Source organism: Pseudochaenichthys georgianus, chromosome 5, assembly GCF_902827115.2.
Source record: "Pseudochaenichthys georgianus chromosome 5, fPseGeo1.2, whole genome shotgun sequence".
In the NCBI taxonomy this organism is placed as follows: Eukaryota; Metazoa; Chordata; class Actinopteri; order Perciformes; family Channichthyidae; genus Pseudochaenichthys; species Pseudochaenichthys georgianus.
In genome coordinates this window covers 25,649,138-25,673,799 of record NC_047507.1, presented here as the reverse complement: position 1 = coordinate 25,673,799, position 24,662 = coordinate 25,649,138, and the positions used below count along the sequence as shown (strand labels likewise).

Below are 24,662 nucleotides of genomic sequence, written 5' to 3'. Positions count from 1 at the left end.
TCATTAATATGCTAGCATCTTGTTTACCAATTCATTCAGTTTCCTGCCTTCAACAAATAGCTTTGTAAACTGTTTAAATTCTGATCTGTCATTTTGTTGGAACAGGTGTAATTTTGTTTCAAATGTTGAATGTCTCATTTTGGAACAAAAGCTGGATGCTCAGCGATCAGTAATAAAAAAGACCAACAGCCTCTGTATTTGTGTGCTGTCGCGCTAACACAGTAAGCCCAATCAGATCAGAGTTCTGCTCAGAGCAAGAAGAAAAGAAAAATAGCAGGGAAATTCAACGGGGAATGAAAAGCAATTTTGTCTGAGACGATCCAACTTGACTCCCATTGTAATGACTGAGTCAAATTAATCATCACAAATAATATTCTGGTGTCAGCCATTCAAGGGTTTTTTAATAGAATTTTTATGATTCATGTCTAGCAGTATACATCAAACAGTCAGTTCTGCAACATTTCTGAAATAAATTCAATATCATCTTTGTGTAGGCTGTCATCCTCGGCAGCAGAGTGGTCATTTATCTCTCAAACAGATACTTTTAGAAAATAAGGGGCATGGGGGAGATGGAAGAAAGGAGAGAGGATACAAAGCCCATTTTGTCTTGCTTCTCTTAACCCTGTTTTACTATAAAGGTGAGTGAAATGCTCATTTTGTAATGTTGTCAGCATATAAATACAGCTTTGCTAAGATATACAACCCAAAAGATTACAGTGCAAAGGATGAATTAGCATTTCCAGCTGCTTGGAATAAAGATAGGTCTGTTTAATTGGAAACAAATCTTTTCAGAGTCAGGAAAATATTTACTGTGGAATTTGTTGCTGTCTAATGTTGGAAATAATAGTCTTACAATCGTTCTGTTGTTGTATTTGGTGCCTGGGCAAGCCTTTTTCTCCCATTAGGATCTCAGATTGTGCTTTTAAGTACATAGTAAACAACATTCTTATTTTTAACAATAGCTTTCAGCAGGATTAAACTGCATTAAATATCTCTTAAATGAATGCCTGAAATGTAAGGCAGTAAACACAAAGCCAGATGAGAAGAATTTCATTAAGTTATAATACCTACGACACTAAAACACCCATATTTAATTTGACCACAAAAAAGGTTTAGCAATGTTTTATCGTAAAGCAAGAATGTAGACACAGACTCAGCGTTTAAAGCGTACTTTCATCTTCCTAAATGTTACACCAAATGAAAAAGATTGCTTCAACTTGATTTACTTTGTCCTGAAATAGCCTGCAAGCCAGTTGATATTCATTTTCTGGACCGTCCTTTGAAGACAGATGTTTTTGTAAACCTCTGGTGAAGGTGTTATTGTTTGGTCTAATGGACAAGAAAACGAGCATTTCCTGAGATTCAATTTCCCTCATAATTGTTGGAAGGAAACTAAATTGTCCGCTGTAAACATTGGAGCCATTGTGTAAAGTGAGTCCCTGTGTGTGTCCCTCGGAGCCTTTGCATGGCTGTCGTATTTCACCGTGCTTCACTACCACTGAGGGTGACCACTGTGTAATCATAAGGCCGCCGCCGCGCTTAGTCATCATCTAGCATGTTCATCAACCTTTTGTTTCCTCAGTGTATATAAATATATATCCACGCCACAGAAACATTGTCCAGCCCCCATTTGTTTTGCTTGTGATTTTGCAAAGGGACGTGGACTGAGGATGTGTCATGTGTTCGATTGTTGTGAGGGCTCATCCAGTGCCCTTGATGATAAAAATGTAAATACCAAGGACGTTCCCAGTTGGATTGTGGCAAGATAAATTATTCATATGCCTCTATTCAGAATAAGCTTGCATGTACAGAACCACGTGTACACTCTGGCTAATGTATACTCTTTTCTCCTTTAAAAGTAAAATCCAAACAAAGGCAATGTATTTGATGGATCGTGCAGACCAGCGTGTGTCCTAGTATGGAATTGGCTATTCAAACAAAAGCTTTTTCTTTTTTTTCCACCTATAAGGTACTCGTCATGGGTTTACTTTTAATAGCCAGGACCACATTCCTACCAAAAGCTGCATTACACAGATTCTATTTTCCCACTGAAACATCCTCTATTTTCCTCGTCTGATCAATACCACACACTACAGGGAGCGTTATTTCCAATACACAGTATGCTCCGTCTGCACAGTGAGCGAAACACAATCTGTAACATTTTAATTAAGAGACAGATCTCTCGACTGTAAGTGTTACATAGCAGCACACCTTTCATTTGAGAGAAACAGATGAACAGACAGTTGGTCTGGGACTGAGAGAGAAAATAACATTGATTGGGGAGCTTTCCAGCTTGTCTTTTATTTGGCACAGATCTCTGAAACACTGTCTGAGTATTCAAGGCCTTCTGGAGATGATATTGACTGTGGCTAAAGGCTCATTATCTGTACATTTTTCTTCTTATTACATTATTGTTGCAATGCCTGTAGGAATCTAGATCTGGGACATAATCAAATTAATATAACATTGTATATTCATTCTGAAAAATGTTCACTGTCAATTCTAATTCTTATGTACAATCAAAGATCTGTATGCTGTTGGGAAATGTTGTTTATGGAACAGTTTTATAGTTGATTAAGCATGTTCAAGCCCTTTTAAAAGACATTTTGTGATGTTCTGTGTTTCATATCATTGCAAGGAAATATTATTTGTAATGTGTGTCAAACTAAATAAGATATTTTAAAACATCACATCCGAAATGAGTATTTTTTCTTATTTTTTGACATTCAACAAATTAACTTGTTAATGAAAAATCAAGAAAATGGCAAGAAGATTAATATATAATAAAACAATCATTAGTTGCAGCCCTAGTCACATCGCTTGCCTGTTTATTAAACATCAAAAGGAGCGCCATAATTAAAACATGTGGGCCACATACCCTGAACACTTCCTCTTAAAAATAATTAAGCTTCAAATTAAGTCGCACAGTAAGAACATAAGTGCTTATGCATGCCACATGCTGCCACACAGAGTTTGGAGTCCTCTCAAGTCAGCGTTTGTTTCGGGGAGAGAGGGCGGGACCGACGGCTCGGAGACAGGCGATGACAGATCTGCCTTACCACTAATGTGCACTTATCTGCCTATTGGAGAGCTTTGTCACAGTGGTGATTTATGCTTAAAATCCCCCACACACTACCACTTCCATCACCACCGACACTTTGTTCCACCACCTTCCTGTATTCGCCGTGCAGCAGTCTGCACACAGAGACAAAGTCAGGCCCCGTTATCTCTCCTTTCCACGCAGTCCGGTTTGCAAGGAAAACGGTGGATTTATCTTTGGGAGAAATTTGAAAGCATCATCTATTTTCATTCGCTCTGCCATTGCTCTCCCAGAGGAAGATTATATTGTATATTTATGAATGATCCTGTTTACTGGTGTACACAGAGCTCTTGTTTTAATGTCACACAGCGGAGGCAAATACTGTTGTCAGACTACAAAGATCAATTACTTTGAGACGTTTAATCTGAACCGCATGACCTGATCTGCTATTTCTGTTTATTGGGTTGTTTGTTTTCTGATACTCCTCCTTCTCTTTTTCCCGTTCCTCTTCCTCCCTCTCTTTATCCCTCCATCTCTCTCAGTCAACTCAGGCTTAATTAAAGCCATAGCTGTTCTTCTGCTACAATATCATGTCAGGGGGTATCAACACACCACAAAGCCTTCTCTAGCAGAGCCCAAATAGAGGGGGGGGGAGAGGGCCACGGATCCAGTTACAGCCACCCTACACCTCCAGTCTCCTCTTCCTCTCTCTGCTGGCCCTACCCTAGCCTGCTCTGTCCCTCACGGAGCCCAAACAGTTCTGGTCCCTGCTCCACATCCCCCGGACCCCAATCAACCCCCCGCCCGCCTGCCCATCACCCTGTCATCTCATCTCTCTCTAAAACAGCCAGGCTGCATTATTTATCTGTCACTATGTTTTCTGTTTGGAAACCATGAAAGGGGCTGTGGGGATGTGGATGCTAAACCAATGCGAACTTGGTTTCTGTTGGGTGAATGAATAGGACAGGAGGGTGGGGAAAGAAGAAGGTGGGAGGGAGAGAGAGAGATTGTGAGGCAGCGAGGGGTGAGACTGGGAGAAAATAATGTCAAAGTCAAGCTCTTTCTAGGAAATAAAATCCAGCTACTATTTCTTCAGCCCTGGCAACAGCTAAGTGAGAAGAAATGATGCTGCCGTCTAACAAAAAGGTTTCTTATTTATCATTATGGAAGGGAATATATCTGGGGAAATTGTGAGAATATTTAAAACAACTATCCAAAGTCCACAGATGCAGATGGCCCCTTTCACCCAAGATACTGAGTTGATTACTAACTAACCCCCATTGACTAAAACCAGCCTTCCTAATTGCTTATATATTCCTCTTTTCTTTTATGTGTTTCCTTCCCTTCTTCTCCCTCGTGTATCCGGTTCCCAGTGCTCGTCTCACTTGTCAGTCAAGGTCAGGAGGTCATCCTCATCTGATCGCGTGTCAGAGCAGATTAGAATCAGAGCTTTTGTGCCATGTCATATTTCATTATGCATTTGACTCATCTGGCAGGTCAAGAGGTCAGTGTGATTTGATTGGATGACAGAAATGATATAATTTGTGTTTAACCCTAGGCTGTATGAGGCTCCGAGTGGCGTACTAATGCATTCTGCAAAGACGGGGCAGGCCCTCTCCACAAGCGACTAATTTGAAGTGGCACACCGCGGAGTTGAAGGAGAGCCAGAGCTATCACACAACATGCTGAGGTTATAAGAGGGGCTTTATCAAATAATAAACACAACCCCCCTTGTACCTCTCTCTGTCCGTCTCTCGCACGCTTTCCTTTTACTCCGCAAACGGATGTGAGTGCCCAGACATTAGTTGTTTTCTGCGCCCTCATATGTTGCTTTTCCCTTCCTCTCTTTATCAATTTGAAAATGTGTCACTGAGCCTCCTCTCTTTTGTTTTTCACTTGCTCTTTTTCCTCCTCACTGTCTAATAACAAAAAGGGGACGAATAGAGTGCTGTCAGCAACAACAACCACATCATTATTGCTGAACATTCAACTGGAACACAAACAACATTTAAATAGCTCCCCAATGACTACCGAATGTAATAGAATGGGCTGTAATAGAACAGAACAGAACAGAACAGAACATAATAGAATATAATAGTCATTAATAGAATATTATTATTCTGATGAATAATATTATATTAATATAATCCCCTAATGTTTTGCATCATGTGCACAGTTTAGGACCTTGCGGTTGTAAACATATGCAGATGCTGCACAGTTTCAGTGAAAATTCAACTGTAATCTCCACTAATGCGGTCAGACAACAAACCACGAACACGATTGCTCGCGTTTCCCAATCGTCATCTCCAGTGATTGTGATTCCGATGTTGATACTGCTATGGGTGACAGGAGAAGAGTGGGGAAAGAGGGGAGAGGAGCGTAGACAAAATTGAAAGGAATGAGCAGAAAATAAGGGGGAAGGGGAAAGATATGAATCCAACATTTCAAATGAGAACTGCAATCAAACTTATTGCATGACAGGGTGAGTCTGGGATTACAGTGTTACATCGGCAGACATACACTGTAATTTCTAGAGTCCTCTGTCTCTTCCTGTTTGGAGAAGCCATGTTTCCTGGAAAGGGAAGCCTTTTTAACTTGTCACACCACTCTCTGCTTGACAACAGCCACTGCTACTGCCGAGTTATGAGCAAACAGACGCTGCCCAGAGACTCAAAAAGGCCAACAAAACAACAGCTAGTCTACTGTTTTTTTTTATCATTTTAAATGACTCTTCAGTTATCTACTTTTCTACGCTCACTGTCAAAATCATTATTAGCATGTGGACAATGGTGTTACTGTGTCTGAATGACAAAACTAATTATTGTTATAAGAGCAAGTAAATGGACAAAAAACAGCACAATAAAGGGTTGGTGGATCAGTACCGACTGACTCTAACAATGTTGAAAATAACAAAAGGAGCGCTGATGGCGCAGTCATCCAAACAAACGTGCATTATTCTGAGAATTGTTAGGATCCTGTCACCCACAAATAACTCTGCCATACACCAGGAGAAGGGGGGGGTGTAAAGTGCATTGGGCTGGTGGGAGTGTGTGAGCGTTTGTGTGCCTGTTTGTGTGTCGTTGAATCTGACTGACAAATGTGTGTGTGCAGTTCTTCTTGCACAGAACTGAATGTAATAGCTTTTGAATCCTTTGTGATCATTTTGTAGGTATGCAGTATATTTCTTAAAAACTAAAACGTACTTTCAGAAACTTCCTGTTCTGTGTGTGTGTGTGTGTGTGTGTGTGTGTGTGTGTGTGTGTGTGTGTGTGTGTGTGTGTGTGCGTGCGTGCGCGTGCGTGCGCGCGTGTGTGTGTGTGTGTGTGTGTGTGTGTGTGTGTGTGTGTGTGTGTGTGTGTGTGTGTGTGTGTGTGTGTGTGTGTGTGTGTGTGTGTGTGTGTGTGTGTGTGTGGCCTAGCATTACTATACTTGTGGGACCTAAATCTGTTTACACAGTCGCGTGTGGGGACTCGCCTCCCTTATGGGGACACATTTGAGGTCCCCATGAGGGGAATAATTAATTTTAGGGTGAGGACTTGGTAGGTTTAGGATTTGGGTTAGGGTAAGGGTTAGGCATGTGTTGGTTATGGTTAAGGTTAGGATAAGTCTCCAGGAAATGCATAAAAGTCAATGTAATGTCCCCCGAAGTGATGTATACATGGTGTGCGTGTGTCTGTGTGTGTGTGTGTGTGTGTGTGTGTGTGTGTGTGTGTGTGTGTGTGTGTGTGTGTGTGTGTGTGTGTGTGTGTGTGTGTGTGTGTGTGTGTGTGTGTGCGTGTGTCTGTGTGTGTGTGTGTGTGTGTGTGTGTGTGTGTGTGTGTGTGTGTGTGTGTGTGTGTGTGTGTGTGTGTGTGTGTGTGTGTGTGTGTGTGTGTGTGTGTGTGTGTGTGTGTGTGTGTGTGTGTGTGTGTGTGTGTGTGTGTGTGTGTGTGTGTGCGTGCGTGGTGTTAGTGTATTCTGAAGTGTCTCCCCTCCCTGGTTCAGAGTCAATGAGGCTGTGTATCGGAGGCTGGCACAGCTGGTGAGAGCAGGAGACTAACATCTGGACCCGCGTACTCTTGGTGCCATTGTTAATAAGAGGCTGGTGGGGAGTGGAGGGGAGTGGAGGAGACAGCTCTCCAGTGTCAATGAACCTCCCTGTCTCACACTAGAGCTTGGCGCTGCAACTCACGCTTAACCCTTCACAAAAGAACCTCCAGCATCGCAGCGATTCCATGACTAAGATTTCAGAGTAAAACTCCGTCAGGAACCGCTTAATCAGGCTCCTTTTTGTAGATTTTAGCCACGCTAGCCTGTAGGGATTGCAATTTTGGTCAATCATTCAAAGACTTTGCTCCAGACTGGAATATAATAACTATTGAATGGATTGCCTTTGAATTTTGGTTCAGACATTTATGTCTCCCTCGGGATGAATTATATTACATGTAGGGATCCCTTAGCTGGAATATAATTATCCAGTAGTCAAATTACCAAATACAAAAACATTCTTATCAGGATCTTTTGTGTTTTGTTCATATTTCCAATTATTAAATGTAAGTATGCTAAGTAACAATGGTGAGTTAGTTAAACATTACACCGTATACGCATCAGAATGTTAGCATGGTGTTAGCTCATAGAGCTAGCTTGGCTCAACTTGTACTCTTGTGTCACTGCATCAGGATAATCCAGGACATTTTCTGTTCCAGGTCTGTTGTACTGCTAGACAAATTACACAAATATATATCTGTGATATAAAAAACGTGTCTGCCTCAGGCTTTCTACCAATATACTTGCTGTGTGCTGCTTAACCGGTTTAATAAGAAACATTATATTACCTCATTTAAACTTTCTCTCAGAAGAGGAAATAAGCCAACATGGATCGATGTCAGCTTAGGGCTTTTTCTCATACCTTAAAGATACTGCATACAAAATTAATCGAGTATTTTTGCTAATGAATCTTGGTTCAGTGAAACATTTTCCTCTCGAACAACCCACCACTTTATTTTGCAGCCGCAAGGGAAAACGAGTTCAAGGCAAACTGTCTATATTTTATTTTTAAAGAGATTGAAAAATGTGGTTATGAAAAGGCTAAACTGACACTGGCCATTTCATGTCTTTTATAATACTCTGGCCTGTGATCTCGCACAAGAGTGAGTGTTTGGTCTGTCATCGTTCAGTCCAATAGAGTGAAAGGCCTACACAAACACATTAAGGTTGCCGTTAGTTTCATCTGATCACCTGGGGCAACAGGGGGATGGACAGCTTGGCAGAGCGAGGGCCTTACACAAATATACAGCTGTGCATTTATATGTGGTGCCATGTCAGATGAGAACTTCAACCAGAGTGCTTTTAAACGGGGCAATGAGTGAGTGAGGAGAGTTTCCAAATGACTGTAAAAAGGCCATCGGGAGAGAGCTTTCCATCTTTCTGCTGCCGCGACAAATATGCCTGCACATCTTTCTGCATTGTCTCCGCTCCCTGCTTCGTCAGCGAACAGCTATAGAAATATTTTGGCAGGCTGCTCTTTGTTTTCATTTTCACAAAAGATGTAGTGATGGAGTGAGAGAGAGAGAAAAGAGGGGGAGTGGGGGAGAGGGGGAGGAGGGGGCAGGTCAGAGAGGTACTGGGCAGAAAAAAGGTAAAGGGATGTTTTCAGAGAATTTGGAAAAAGGAGGATGAGGGGAGGAGTGGGGAGAAAGGTTGTACTGTGGAAGAAAAGGAGAAAAGACAATGGAGGAGACGAGTAGGGGAGAGAGGGGAAAGGTGAGAAGAGCAGTGGATTCATGTGACGTTCGAATGAGGTGAATCACAGTGAGAAAACTGAAACATTGACTTTAATTAAGTGTATAATGTTAGAAAATGATACAAAACTGTATTAGGTTTATTAAGTTGAACCTAATATTTTGTATTCAACTTAATTGTTGCTTTCAACTAACCTTATACAGTTATGTGAAATCTGTTGACATAATACATTTAATTAAAGTCAACGTTTCAGTTTTTTCAGTGCATGCGAGGTGGTACAAAAGAGAGAGGGAGTGGGACAATTGGGGAGATGAGTAGAGGGTGAGGCACAAAGTGGGAGAATCAATTGAAAGGGGGCAGGTGGAAGTGTAGGGGGAGGAGGAGCCTGCCACTCTGGTCCCCCGCTCCAATCTAAACAGCGGGAGGAAGCTGTAAATCAGACTAATGTGGCCGAGCTATAATTCAGACCAGCAGGGCCAGGGCGCTGGGGCGGGGACCCCAAACGGCGGGAGTTTACAAAACGCCGCCGTAAGGCTTTAATCAATGCAGCGATCCAAAGATACCGTCTCCCCCAATCAGCGGGCTTCCTGTCAGTCACACATGACTGAACCTGACCAATCACGCTCCGCCGAGGTTCCAGACAGGCTGGCTGGGCTTTGGGCAGCTGCCAAACAAGAGAATTACTCATCGAAACTGGAAAGGTGGAATGGGCCTTTAATTCAGAGCATAGAGGTACGAGGTGATAGATTTGTCAAAGGTTGGACATAAAAGACTATGGGATCATGTTCTACAATGGTTCATCAGAAACATACGGGGGATAGATGAGAGACACGGGGGAGCTGTGGAGAACGACTTGATCATACTCATCAGACTGGAGTTTCAACAAGTGCAGGCAGTAAAATCGTATGACAGACATATCTGTTAACAAGAGTTCTTACACCACTAAATCTCACATTGGAAAACATTTAATAATAAGAAAAAACAACATGCCTCATTGTGAGTTCCTTATGTCAGTGTGTTTTCTAAACTAATCATAATCACATCTGTTTGCTGCCATATAAAAAAACCTCTTTCCATCGGTCTCCAATCTGTCTCTGCTTCTCACAGATCTGCTGTTGGCACTCAAACAGCTCCCTAATTACAATTACAACACCCAAGGGGCCGCTACAATCCCTGCCAACAATGACTTACAATAGAATAACAGACGAGAAATAGCATCAAATGTAGCATTAAAACATAATTTGAACTTCCATCATGTAAAACAGGCAGACAAACTTTCAAATCACACGTTACCAGAAGCTGCCTTTTCATACCTGCATTTCACTCAATGAGGAAGGAGGGCAGTGTATTCACTTACAAGTGAGTGGAAAAATGCAAATGCACTCCACTTTATCGTCAGGCATTCAAACAGACCCTTTCAACTCGGCAATCCATAATATTTCAGCCTTGACGCTCAGGAAATGGCCACAGCTCGACGGTAACACGGAGCTGGATTCTGTTGGAGTGGTAGCAACTAGTGTGACTGGCTGGGCTCCACACACACTGTGCATGTTAAAACCACATGCAGCGTCTTGGCAGCAAAGACGCTACAGCGGCAGCCAATCAATAAAACCTTGTTACGCTAATTGCAAGATCATAATCTCTGTTCCTACTTCTGCTGAATATCCAAGCAGTCACTCCATTAGCCGAATTATTCCCCTGTGCAGTTTCTCCATCTCTCTTTCTCCCCACTGCCCCCCCCCTTCCATATCCTCCTTGTGTTCTTTTTTTTTACTGTGACATATTTCTCTCAAACAGCAGTTCTGCTAAATGAATTCATAAGTCAGGGAGAAAGACATCAAAGCAAAGCATTGTCAAGGTAAAGTGCTGATGAAGTATAGTGTTTCTTTCACTTTGCTGCGGAGCTATGAGAAGGCATCTCCACACTGCGTGTATTATCTTTGATCGCATCGTTCCGCACTATTCTGTTTGGTATTAGAAAGAGAAGTACCACTTCAGGTGAAGGTCTACGAGAACCTTTATAATAACAAAAAAGGCTCTCTACTTGGTGCTTCTCCACTTTTCTCCGTGGAGAATTTGTGTCTCTTTTTGTGCCGTGGATCAGATCTCAGAAAAGACACTGGAGCGAGCTTCTTGTCGTGGTTACTTACTACTTTGTTGCCACGACAATGGTCAGTGGCCACAGGGGCAGACAAAGAGCTTGTTGATGCCAAGACCAGGGTCCGTGACCTTGTCATTGAATCAGTAACACTTTGTCACTCTGCTGGGGGGGATAGAGAGAGACTGGAAGGAACACTACAGAGAAGTAAGCAGGGTCAGACTGCGATGCTCATGGGAACATCGATATGACAATGGCACTGACCCCGTTTCCTCGTGACTCATCACAAGAACATACCCATCTAAGCATCTCACTGTATGAAGCAGTTGGCCGGAGCTACTCAACAGGGCCCTGCTTCGGTCCTATATGAATGTACCTTATATAAAAAAGGTATTTATATGTGAGCCAGATTAAATAGAGCGATTACATGCAGAAACGGAAGTGAGAGACAGTAGAGCACTAAGAGACACAGTTTGGAGGTGGAACCGCTGACCCAAATGCATTTCAATGCAACCGGGGTAAGAGAGAAAAAGTAAACGAGCAGAAGAGGGGGAGTCGGAGTCTTTGTGAAAAAGAAAGATAGCAAACTAAAGTAAGATGATAAAGCGGCAAGCAGGGAAAATCGAGCTTTAGGCAGTATGATTTGTTTTTATCCAAGACGGAATATAATGAGAATAATACAGCTACTGTACAGTATATACTGTGCAACACATTTCTTCAGGAATAAAACTAGTTAATAAAAGAATTGCCCTGCAGCTGTCTTTTTTCTTTGTTACTTTCCCCATTTTTTTCTCAACACAAACAACACAAGCATAAACTCATATACAGTCAAACACTAAATCCAGTGAAAAGGTCCTACTTGCAGAGAACATAAGCTGTTTAAACGGCATTATTATTGTTTTGCAGATTGCATAGAATAATTTAATGCACTTTAACCAATTTGAATTATGACAGGTTTTCAGACCTGTCAGCATATATACTAAAAAGATGAAAACACTTTCTTCTTCTTCTTCTTCTTCTTTTCTTTATGAGTGCGCTGTTGATGCACGGTGTACATAGAAAGTTGAGAAGCGAGACAACATTTGAAACTCTACAGTTCATGGTAAAGATCCAAAAATATCTCAAAAAACTAAAAGGAATAATACTTTTTTTAGAAAAACATTTAGCTGCATCTTGTTAAGTTTAATTGTCCAATGGAGTTTGATTGACAACTGACACAATTATAATACTTTAAGTATAAAAGGGAATTTATTAAGGAAATGATATTTTAGCTTCTTGAGTTCTTACTCCAAAAACATAAGTAAAGGTATATAATACGTATTATAGCGTACTGTAAACCATTAGCATTGTGCATCACCAGCACACTCAAAACTGCACCTCCTTTAGTCTACATACTGACTTTCCTACGTTAATCGATTTTGGGAGTTGTTCCGTGTGAACACACTGCATACTTAAAACGTACTTAGAATGATTATGTACTGTATTGTAGAATTAGGTCACAGCTAGGGATGTTCAGATCAGTGATTTTTCCTATTTTTTCCATTTCTATGTTTTGTTGTCAGTGTGTGTCCACCCCTAAGGCCCTCCCTGATTCAAGCTGTCAGAGGGAAGGAGAGGCTAAACTTGGTGAAGCGGAGAATAGAGCAAGGCACATGTCAAATATGAGGGGATCTTTGAGTAAACAAAGTATAACACAGAGCAAAGCAACATCGTCTCTCATCCCATCACTGTGTTTCACGCTATTTCTTCTCTCAGTCTCCATTTTTCTTGCTTCCTTGATCCCCACCTTTCCCTCCATTTTCTCTTCTCTATCTTCCATGCCACATTTGCGATGTTTTATCTGTCCCTCAGTAATTCAGCTAAAAACATTGTGCACATCAGCACGACTTGTAATCAGTCAATCAGCACTGCAGTAAAAGTATATGCGCTGAATCAAAATGGGCGATAAAGGCAGTGGTTCTTAAGATTTTTCAGAAAGCCAAGTACCAGCACGAGAAATCTGTCAGATTACAGTACCATCTTACTGAAGAGATCACTTTGTAAAAGACATGTTTGGTGTCAGATTTTTCTAAATAAGCATAGAGAACCTTGTGCAAGCAGCAGCAGAAGCAGCTCCTTCTCTTACTCTGGGCCTTGAGCCACACTTTAACAAACCAGCGCATTAAGAAATTAAGGAAAACAGGGAATGCAACAGAAACACAGAACTACTGTAGCCTATGGGAGGTTCTAATAATTGCAATTGACAGGGACAAATTCCCTGCCCCCCTGTGTATGTCAGATGGGCTTATTCCCAAACTCCACAAATCCCCCTGTCCAAACACAACCATATGGTCTCCCAGTTGTTGGCAACCAGCTGTGCTACACTGTATCTGGCATGGCTGCCATGTTCTGCAGAAGAGCGCTGACTCCCCTCTATTCTAACTTAATAAATCCTTTGCAATGAGGCCAAAATTCACTCAGAGTGAAGCCGCGTTTTCTGCTTGGCTTTTACCAAAGTGAAAATTGTGTGCACAGAGGATGATTGCATAATTGGAATGAAGTGAATTTGAATTTTATGATTGCAGTTAGCTTAATGGTTGACACTGAAAAAAGGTCCCGGCACTTTCCCTTTTGAATGTGGATGTTTTTGCCGGTTTTGGTTCTCTGGTTTCCTCTGAATATATTAAGGACATTAATCCCTCACAGACATGACTGTGTCTCTCCCCAATGCATGCTGGGATACATTTCAGTAACATAGACACAACACATATTTAATTGTATAGAAAAACCTTCACTACTTTCACAGTTTACATCACAACCTAAAACAACCATGGCAATGTAGCAAATACTTCAGAATCAATTGAAAATACATTTTAAATCCTAAACATAAATAAGTAAATTCATAACTTTCTTTAGAGGTGGATGTGTGAGTACATTGAGATTTGTTATTAATTGAATGTTTTACAATTAATTGTTCTGTGTGTTGCTATCATATATCATGTGTTTGGTTTTCATGATATTTTATTTGTTGTGGAAAAATGTGGACCCGGGAGGAGCCGCTGTTGCTGAGGTAACAACTAATTGTTATCCAAATGAAAACAATGAAAACAGGAATCTTCTGCGGTCACTTAGGTGTATTTAGACTCTAAGACTATAATACATTGTTCTGTGTATTCTAAACAGGGACAGATAACACACATATCACATGTTATCATAGTATTATCCTGAACAAATACTTTACTAATAAAGTGCAGAATGCTTTGAATGTTTTTGTTCTGTTACATGTTCTCACATGTAAAACCAGTTTTTGAAATATTTTTGAGTGATTGCAGTCCCTTCGCTTTCAGCTTTTCAGTCATATAACTCTGAGGTTGTTTCAGTAACAACAATTTGTCGTCCATCCTAACAAGCTTGAACAATGGTGAAATGAAAATGGCTCAGGCAACAATCATGGGAACAGATGAACTAAAAGGGAAAGAGGAAAAGAGCAGGTATTTCATTAGAGGTCATTTTAACTCACCTGGTTTGGTGGGAGGAAATCGTGGCTGTTTTCATTCATGTACATGTTGTCACCATCAAACTGAAAAGAGGGAGAGAGAAATGAGTAAAACAGTCAGGCAGAGGCCGACAAATCACAACAGGGACAGAAAACACTGATTTTGAGTCAGTCAGTGGAGACACAGAGACCGTGTAACACAGCAGCCTAATGACTGTGAGTCCTCGGCTTAAAGACCTCGATACTCTGGTGGATGTCAGTAATTACAGTTCATTAGAGATACGTATAATTAGGCCCTGTCAAAGCTTGTGTAACTCACACACTTCGTCTCGGCTTCCCGACAGCCAGAGACTCTGTGTGTAAGCGTGCGCACACCTAACTGTGCAGTGATTCCTCGGGTGTCACAAAGGCACAATAGAGAGATAATAACAACACTTGTACCGACGGCCATGTAGTTAGTCAGCCAGCAAGTTGGCCAGTCAAATTAAATCAAAGGTAACATTAACATAATCAAACAACATATGACAGGTAAGTCGGCAAAGAGTTCAAACAGAAATTGATTTGCTGCGCCGCTACAGGAGCTACAGGGATTTCCAGGGGCCTACTTTTTGTGTTTAGTTTCAGTCAGACTCAAAGAAACGTGTTCCAGATGATTTCTATTGAATGGACATATTTTTGGACAGCTGTAGCAGGTTTATGCTACTCGCTCTAATCCAACATCATTTGTGCCGTAGTGCTGGTTTTCCAAAATTCTCTGAAGAGCAGGTGATTATTATAATGACCATTAAACAAACTTGACCAGCCATGGATTCTGTTTCCCACTTAGCCTAATCAGCATTTTAGTCTCTGCCAACCAGCCACCCAGCTAGTGACCAAGACTACACAGGCACAAAGGGTGAGAACAGCCTTTAGCTCGAATGCACTCTGCCAAATAAACGAAGACAGGGCAACCCCACTAATCCACAACTCAGAAACCCTGAGCTCAGAACGCCTAGAGGGGAGGCTGGAGGAAAGGTGACGGTTTGAGGTTATTGGGATGAGAAAGATGAGGGTGTACCCCTGAGCTAATGGTGAAAGAGTGGGCAGAGATCATGTATAAGTGGGAACAAGCAGGAAAGATACTGTAAGGAGGACAGAGAGCATGAATGAAAGAGAAATTGGAGAGGAGGAGAGTTGCAGCATCAGTGGCAATAGAGCCTGTGGTTGTGCTGGCTGTAGTGTGATTAACACTGGGGTCACAGCCATAGCGTGAAACACACAGGCATATAAACATCCACACAAACACACATACACGCACACACACACACACACACACACACACACACACACACACACACACACACACACACACACACACACACACACACACACACACACACACACACACACACACACACACACACACACACACACACACACACACACACACACACACACACACACACACACTCCCAGAGGCCTACCCGGCTTCTCTGTCTGACACTATTGGCACCGGCCATTTTTGAGGAAACAAAACACACCTCAAGTCAGCTATTGGCTAAGATCAATTACTGCTGCTACTGTAAGTTCAAGTAACTGGGTGGATATGTGCCCAGAGTAACATATATATTGGTGTTTCTCAAGCTATGTGCAGGGACCAAAAATAGTCCACAATCTGTTTTAATGGCCATGTTTCGCCTCGTGTAACATGCCATACGTTCCAGGAACTAAATGTACTCTACTGTAGCTGTTTGCTATGGTTTCTATACGAATTTGTTCCATTCAAAAGTCAGAGTTTTCTTTCATTTATGTTTTTCTCTTTATAAGTGACACAGTCAGAGCACCAAACAAACTAGTAAAATTACAATTTATTGCGATATTGTTCAATTTGAAGCCTCGATTCCAATCTCACCATTAGCATTCAGACTCTGATAGAGCTGTTACTTCTAGTGCAATGATTTCTGACTGATAGCACTATTAGTTTGCTGGAGAAATAATCATTGTATTCTGCAATGAAAATGAAATCACTTTCTTTATTGCTCCTGGAAAATGATTTTACCTGCTATCCTAATCACATCGTTGGAGAGGTGACGGTATATTGGAATAGGTTTTCATGGCAAACCAGATGTCGATGAGCAAAATACGGTAAGTTGAATACAATTATACAGAATGTCAAAGTGCAAGCCTGAGGCTGTGGTGGTGCTCCTGCAGCACAATGAGAAGGAGTCACTGAGGGCAGAGAGTTGTTAGAATAACAAACAATATCTAAATCGAGGGGAAATGTAAAAATAATGAGTTCCTGCTTCATTGTGGTTAGCAACTGGTCAGTCAAGTTTAGTGTACTCATGCTATAGTTCGCATGCAGGAAGTACTGTGGCTAACAAATCTCCACTTGACCCTAGGTTTGAGTTTAATAGGCCTTCTCATGTGTAATACATTTAAAGAAACAGCATTTTGGGAAACTACATGGCCTTTTCTTACTGAGAGTTACACAGACTTGAAACAGGGGGAAACAGCTAGCTTGGAACTAGTTTGCAGATAAAAAATCCAAAAGCTTGAAATAATACAAATTATGTTTTATCTATTTTATGTTATTAGTACACAAAGGGTAAATGTAAAGTGAGTTGTAGTTTTACTGGATTGAATAGTTCTCGTTCTAGTCTTCATGCTACGCTAAGCATAGCCTGTCTAATACTACTACTACTTTACGGTAGTTTTTCCACAGTAATGATCATACATTTCTCAGACATACTGGTTATGAAATGTGTCTCTCTTGCAACTATAAGTGAACTACCCGATCCGCATCCCTACCCGATCCGCACTGCGCATGTGCGAGATGGTCCGCCATATTGGACAACTCCATACGGCAACTCAAATAGGACATTTGACGTCTAGACGGCTGCCCGATTTGCATCGTGCATGCGCGAGTCATAAACGTCTGAAATATCTATACAAAAATCTTTTGTTATTTTATTTTATTTGAAATAAAATGAAGGAGATTCACAGTTAATGTAATTAGATATCAATTATGAATGCCATACATATTGCATACATTCACAGTCAATATTTCTTCAGTATGATAGCTGTCTAACAGAAGTTACATCCATTTCTCATTTATTCTGACAATGTACTTAACCCAATAAAAGGACCCAATAAAAGGAGTTGTTAAATAATGGTGAAGTCACGTTGTAATAACAATAACTCATCTCTCTCGTTCAGATTAATATTGTCGTTTTTTTTTAGTTTTCTTTTTCTGCTTTGCCAAACGCCACTGTGTCAAGTGTCCTATTTGAGTTGCCGTATGTAGTTGTCAAATATGGCGGACCATCTCGCACATGCGCAATGCAGATCGGGTAGGGATGCGGATCGGGTAGTGACAGAACCAACCACCCAGCTCTGAGAAAGACCCAGAAGGCCTATAGTGTGTTAATAATATGACTTTCCAGCAAGAGCTTCATTTCATCATTGATCCCTGCTCTGCATTTTGAACTAAAAGCGAATAACAAAAGCCCTGACATGTTGGGAATAATATGGAGAAAAACTTGAATTTGAGATTCATAATTTATAACTGAATGTATACATGTATCAAAAGCGCCAAATAAACTACAATGCCCTAAGAAAACATGAATAATGCATTTGGCTTTACAGCAATGATCGGGGAAATCTGCTCTTTCGGCCAGGTGGCGGTTGTTGTGTGCAGAATTCAGATAAAAGACGTGTGCATACAACAGTTTCTTCTCATGCAAGCTGACTCAAATTATTTAGATATTTCTAACATGCTCAGAGTGAACATACAAACAGTTGAAATGTAAAAAAAGGGGGGTTGCAAAGGAAGGGCGAGCTTGTTGTTTCTCTCTCCCATTCTCTGTTTGCTTTCCTTAGGCTTTGAGGTCATTAATCATAGCGGTCAAATCTACAGCAAAACAATTGAGCAAAGAAAAACACAGAAATAGAGAGAGTGATAGGGGGGAGGTAGGGGGAGAGTGTGAAGGTGAGAGAGAGGTGGAAAGCTACAGTAAGATGGGGGAGAGGGGAGTCAAGAATTGAGGGAGTGAAATTCTGAGTTAGATTGAGGTTTGAGAAAGAAAAGGAACAAGTACGGCCTTTAAAACCAATGCACTCGACTCAAGACTCCTGTTTGCACAACATAAATGCAAATACACGCGATGGAGAGAGTGGGAGGGAGAAAATAAAATGGGAGACATGTTATAAATAGCTTTGTGTTTGCGTAAAGCCAACCAATGTCAGTTTGATGCGGGAAGAGCTCCACAGTCATCGAGGTTATAAAACAACTGTTGACTGGAACACATGAAGTTCCAGGAACTTCAGATTGGACTTCCAGCAGCAACTCAAAACTTCAATACACTTATTATATGTTAAAACTGATTCATGATCAAATAACCTCTCTTAATAATGACAGTAAGAAATGTTGGGTCAGTTTATACTGTATACCACAGTAGGTACACTCTGTTGATCTAGTGCACTCTACTTAGTGCCACATTGGAAATACGTTTTTCTTTTTATTAATCAAATGCTTCACTTTTATATATAACATCTACATTTGTCTTCATGTGTTTTTCTAACCCTTGGGTTTTGTCTTGGGTTTAGCATTCGCTTTGCAAGTAGGCCATGTTACATGTAAGATATTTAACATTTATAGGTTCGATTATCCATTTCTTTCCCTTCACCTGGAACCAATTCCAAAACCTAAACCCTGGGTATCTATCATCACTGACTACTGATTGTATATACAGTAGCTTCTCTCTTTTAACTACATTTACCAGATATGTAATTTTCACAATGTGGAAATGGTTGCGAAACGCGAGAAATCATCCTGCTCCATGGATGCTGTGGCACTCTCTGTTACCTAAGTATTTGCATTATAAAAAAAACTCTGAATTCTATAATTCACTAATTTGACTAACTTTATATGGAGCAGTTGGCCAATACAGGATACACTGTATCTGTCGTTTCTTTACACCATTTTGTATCAATTTAATATCCTACTTCGACAGCTACTTTACATTCTGTGCTACAGCGTTGCTAACCTGCATTGATCTAGACGAGAAGCTTTTCTTAGAAGGTCGCTGTAAGCATAGCTCTGCTTTACTGTACGACGTACTGAATACAGAATCACACAAGCAGTCCCACAATGTTTTAGATTTAAAGAAAGATGGGGCTGGTGAGAGACGGAGAAAACCGAACCTAACCCTCCTATAGTCTCTTTTTATGGTTACAATGCACGCCTCCCTAGTTTTTCACCCCAGCGTAACTAATCGCATGTCAGTCAATGTGCCGATGGAAAGAGGCAGCAGTCAAAATACCTGTGTCAGGACTGTGGTCATTAGAGCATTCAGTGACTCGCTGGCCGGAACACACACACACACACACACACACACACACACACACACACACACACACACACACACACACACACACACACACACACACACACACACACACACACACACACAAACACATACCCAAAGCATGTATGGGGGATGGTGTGGTGTAGAGCAGATATGGATTGCCTATGTGTGTATGTGTAGATATCTCTGCTGCTGCATGTGTATTTCACCTCTATGTGTTCCTTATGTGTGCATGTTTGCATGCTGTATAGATAACTACAGGTCTAGGCTCTGAATGTGTGCACATTGCATGCGTGCCGGCGTGTTTGTGTAATGTATCCTGTCCAATAATACACACATTGATCCCGGCGAGATAAAGATAACAAAGTTAGACCTTCCATAATATTTATTTTCCCATAACAGACCTGCTCAGCCACGCCCAGTCATATAACTCCATGCAGATGAAATATGGTCTTCATTACCTTTAAACCTCAACACACAGAAACTAGTGAGGAAAAACTGAATTGCCCTTCTTTCTCGAGTGAAAGAGCACAAAATGAATTGGAGCAGCTGAGATTTTTACATTACCATGACAAATATGTCGAAATGGAAAAGGCGAGGGAGAAAGAGAGAAAGAGAGAGGGAGACATGACGACAGAAAGAAAAGGGCAGATCAGACAGGAAGACCAAATTGTGTGAAAAAAGAATAACACATCAGCTCAATTTGTGCTCGACTGTAAGCTGTGAGCTGAGAGGAGAAATAAAATAAGGGATTTAGCTGGGAATCATGTTAAACCATGCAAGTGAATGAGTCCCCAGAGAAGAGTGTTCCCTCTCTCGCTTATGATGGACTTAATTGCCTCTATCAGTGGTAAGATATAACATTCATCTCAGGTTTATTGCTCTGCTTTATGGTCTTGTCCATCACACTGAGGGGTTTCAAGAGGCGGGCCACTACTCAAATGGCACGTTAAAATAATGAGACAGATTACAAAGCAACGAGGGGAAAGGGAAAAAGAGGGGGGAAAAGCATCATTTAAATCTGGAAAATGAGAGCATTTGTAAGCAAATGTGGTGTGTGAGCGAGCCCGTGAAGCAGTTTTGATGGTATGCTGGTTGGATTACTCTTTGGTTTCTGGGTCTTGCAAAAAGCATGGTCCGTCAGGCTAAAGGCACACACATCTCCCCCACCTCTGACCCCCGAAAGCTCTGGGTAGGTGTAGGGTTTCAGATGGCCACACAATCGTACCATTGTGCTCCTGTTAGCACAATGAAAACAAAGCTAACACATCGCTGACATTCAACTCCCCCCACTCTGCCTAACCTTGACTTTCAACACAACTCAGGTAAAACACAGAAATGGTAAATCAAGAGACACAAAAAATCAGGAAACAACTCAAAAACTTGAAATCAAATCATTCTATTGGTTTCTGAATAATCAACAATATTTAACATAAAATCAAAGCTTAACATGCTTCTGGAGCATTGCAACTTTGACATTATCATTTCATTTCTTTAAGATGTGGCAGTGATCTCCTAAAAACAGGCTGTTTCTCATCACATGAGAGCTAGAGAACCATGTATGCACGTTCCATTAAATCTATTAAATCCACTTGCATTATATCATAGTGCTTACCACACAATAGGAGCCTTTCAAGGGCAGTCCCAGAGGAAGCCAACAAAGGGCCCTCTCTTTCAGGGTCTAGTCAAGTAATTCAAAAAGAGCCAAACACGATTTCTGTGTGTGGATCTTCTCCACTAGAGCAGCAATTTCACCAAGTAAAGAAAAAGACAGTCAGAAAAAAGGAGTAGAATGGAAAAAGAGAGCAGCAAGATGCCTTTTTTCTCACAAGTGCCTTATTTAAAAGGACACAGGGTCTAGTGGAGAAGTGACACTATCCCTCAAATAGTGAATCTCAGAGAAATAAATGCCAGACATTGATTTAGGGCAAATAAGGGCTAATTAACTTGAATAAATACTCTTCGTATAATGTTGACAGTTCCGTCAGTCTGTCAGCCTTGTCTCCATATATGAACATTGTAGATTGACAATTCGGCAATAATTTTGTGCCAAGGTTTTTGATATGCTCGTGTTTTACAATATGTGCACTGCCAACAACGTTACACTAACGTTAAAGGAAACATTGTGTTTCGTTGAAAGTACGCTCTGATAAGGGTATAGCTAACATTAGGAAACCGAAAAACGTAGTCAAACGCAAATGTTAATTTTATCATCCAGTCTGCTGTCAAAGATGTATTTGTGTAGGTATACCAGGCTGGCATGTATCTGCTACGTTCTCTGGATATTTAAAACAGTAAAAAGTGGCAATCAGATTTAGCGAAAATCTCAGGTGAGGCAGAGCTATTCAATTTCGTGGAATAGCACCACCATGTGACCATTAGCAAAGACTTTATAATCTCTATTACTTACATGATGCTTTGATTCTTCAAAGAGCGATCTTCACATTTTGGCCACAAGGGTCTAGAGTCTGACCATTTCACATTTTGAACAATCCATTCCTTTACAAAGCCTTTTTATGGCAGGACAGAATTTAGTTGTATCTCCAAAAACCATGGCACCCATTCCTTACAGCAACATAATATAAGATTCTGTATTTTTGCAATTTAGCAGAGGCAACCATGCCCCTATAATAATAGTTACATAATGTTGCTCTAATCACCAGGATTGTGTTTCACTACAGATTCAGATCTAGATGGTTGTGTAAATATTTTACACATTTTAAAACATAGAAGATTGTGCAGCCTTGGCGAAGGGATATGCTCTCTGATTTAGAGTTTTGCTATAAACCTGCTCACCGTTTTATATTTGTGCAGAAATTGACTGCATTGAATTGTTTAAATCACAATTATTGTCCCTGGCTTCTTCTGCAGCAGTAAAGCATAACTTCAGTCGTCTAAGAACCTTTCTTCAATCCAATCTACTGTGCACAAGTACAGTCATTTGAAAGCACACAATAAAACATGACCAGGACGTCTTTCTGTGTTTGAGACCTCACCATGTATTTAAATCTAAATGCAGCATCTAGCACTGTCTACTTCTGTCAATAGGGCTGAAAATAATTCACTGTTCTTTCATTCACTGCCATGCTGACTCCACATCCAGTCTCTGCCACTACCATTCAGGCAGATTTTTTTATATTACCAATCTAATTGTACATTCCACCCTGACAAGAGCTCATTAAACCTTAATTATACACATGTTGTTTTCTACAAACATCTCCATTTGGGTCTCGCTGCCTTGTAATTGTTCAGCAGGGACAACCAGTTGAGAGTTCACAGATAGAGAGTGAATAAGAGAGGGAGAGAAAGAGAGATGGAGAGAAGGAAAGAGTGAGAGAAAGAGAGGTAAAGGGAAAAAGAGAGGGGGTGGAAGAAAAAATACAAGAGAGAAAGAGGAGTGTCTGGAAGTAGGTCATGCCTCTCCATAAACAAGGCATGGTTTCTAAAATAATATACCCATCCAGTGGAAGTAATGCCAAACAACTGAGCGTATGTGGAGCTCATGTAATATTTACAGAGCACTAATACATAGATGGCAGGTCTTTTTCTCAGCAACCCCCCCCCCCCCTTTCCAAAGCCAGAGGTTTCTTTTTATCTCTTTTTTTTTTTTTTCTTGCCATTTGAATTTCAAGGAAAGCCAACTACATTGATATATCGGGCAGGGGGGGGGGATTTGGGGTGTTAAGATGTTGAGTTCGCCTCACTTTCTTTCTCCCTTCTTGTCTACCTCTCATATTGCTCTCTCTCCTCCTCTCTTCCTCTCTCTCTCTCCATTGTTCCCCCCGCTTTGTCTGTGATGTTTTTTCACACATTTGTTAGATTTTAGCGAGGGAAAGTGGGCCTTAATCCAGACTCTTTGAGGCATGGCCGATGATATTACTGTGGAGAATCGCCCTTTTAAAGACTTATTTTAACTCCAGCTGGTGTTGTAAGGTCACCGAGCTCTTGTTCGAACGTCGGGCCCAGCGTGATGCTTCTGGGCTCGGGACTAACTGGCTGTGTCCACTCCAGGCCGGGCATTCAGGGCTTTAGACATCGGCTGGCAATGTCACTGCGAGAGGGGAAAGACTGAAAAGGGAAACCTCTTCAACAAGTTCTCCTGTGAGAAAAATTATCTTGGATTATTAGGTTTGATATGCAAGACCTTTCCAGTAGCCTACATCTAACTTTCCCTTTATAGTAAAGTCAACCTATATTTATTTTGGTTTTGGATTGTTGGTTGGACCAACAGGGCATTTTAAAAAATTCGCTGTGCTATACCAATGATTTTAGTTCACCATTTTCTGACATTGTCAAAACAATTATAATTGATTAGCCAATTATAAGTATATTGCAGTAATGTGTTAATAATAGAGTAATGCATAAACTTTGAACACAGTCCAATTAATCAATGTCACTTTGCTTACATGATGTCATTATAGTGTTAATCTGATGTTGATTTCAGCCATGTCACCAAACACCGTCATAACAAATACAAAGTTGTATTATGTTTCCAAACTTTATTTATGAGGCTTGTGTTCATGACACCCAAAAATCAGATGCTTTTTCACAATCTGTGGTGCCAACAAATGAGATGTCTATTGCAGACCGAGGGGTGTCACCGCCACTTAGCACCCAAAACAGCATCACATGTCCAAGCTGAGCCTCTCAGTCATCGCCCGGGATCTTCTCAGCCTGTCACTGTTGACACCCGCTGTATGCATCATTGATATCCACCCAGCAGCAGAAAATAAATAGCCTGCCATCAGATCACTTCTGCTTTGCAATATCACAATTATCTTGCCAATGTTTTGTTTTGTTTTAACAGCAGGCATTTATTTGTGTCTCTGTTGTGTTTGTTTATTGAGTTGGTTAGTTAAAATATTCCGATCTTAGCACAATTACAGTGGAACATCACTCAGTTCTCACCAACATCAAACACACTCACTGTACGGCAGGATGTACGCACTGTCAATATAAACAAACATGACATATTAAACA

General features: G+C 41.0%; 1 protein-coding gene across 5 annotated transcripts in view; it reads right to left on the bottom strand.

The window, feature by feature from the left end:
- Window positions 1-24,662, bottom strand: part of tox2 (TOX high mobility group box family member 2) — an 88,336-nt gene that overhangs the window by 26,215 nt on the left and 37,459 nt on the right. For all 5 annotated transcript variants that reach the window (XM_071203177.1, XM_071203176.1, XM_034083730.1 and 2 more), the window contains exon 3: window positions 14,359-14,418. In XM_071203177.1, coding sequence (XP_071059278.1) covers window positions 14,359-14,418 — 60 coding nt within the window. The remainder of the gene's footprint in view (window positions 1-14,358; window positions 14,419-24,662) is intronic.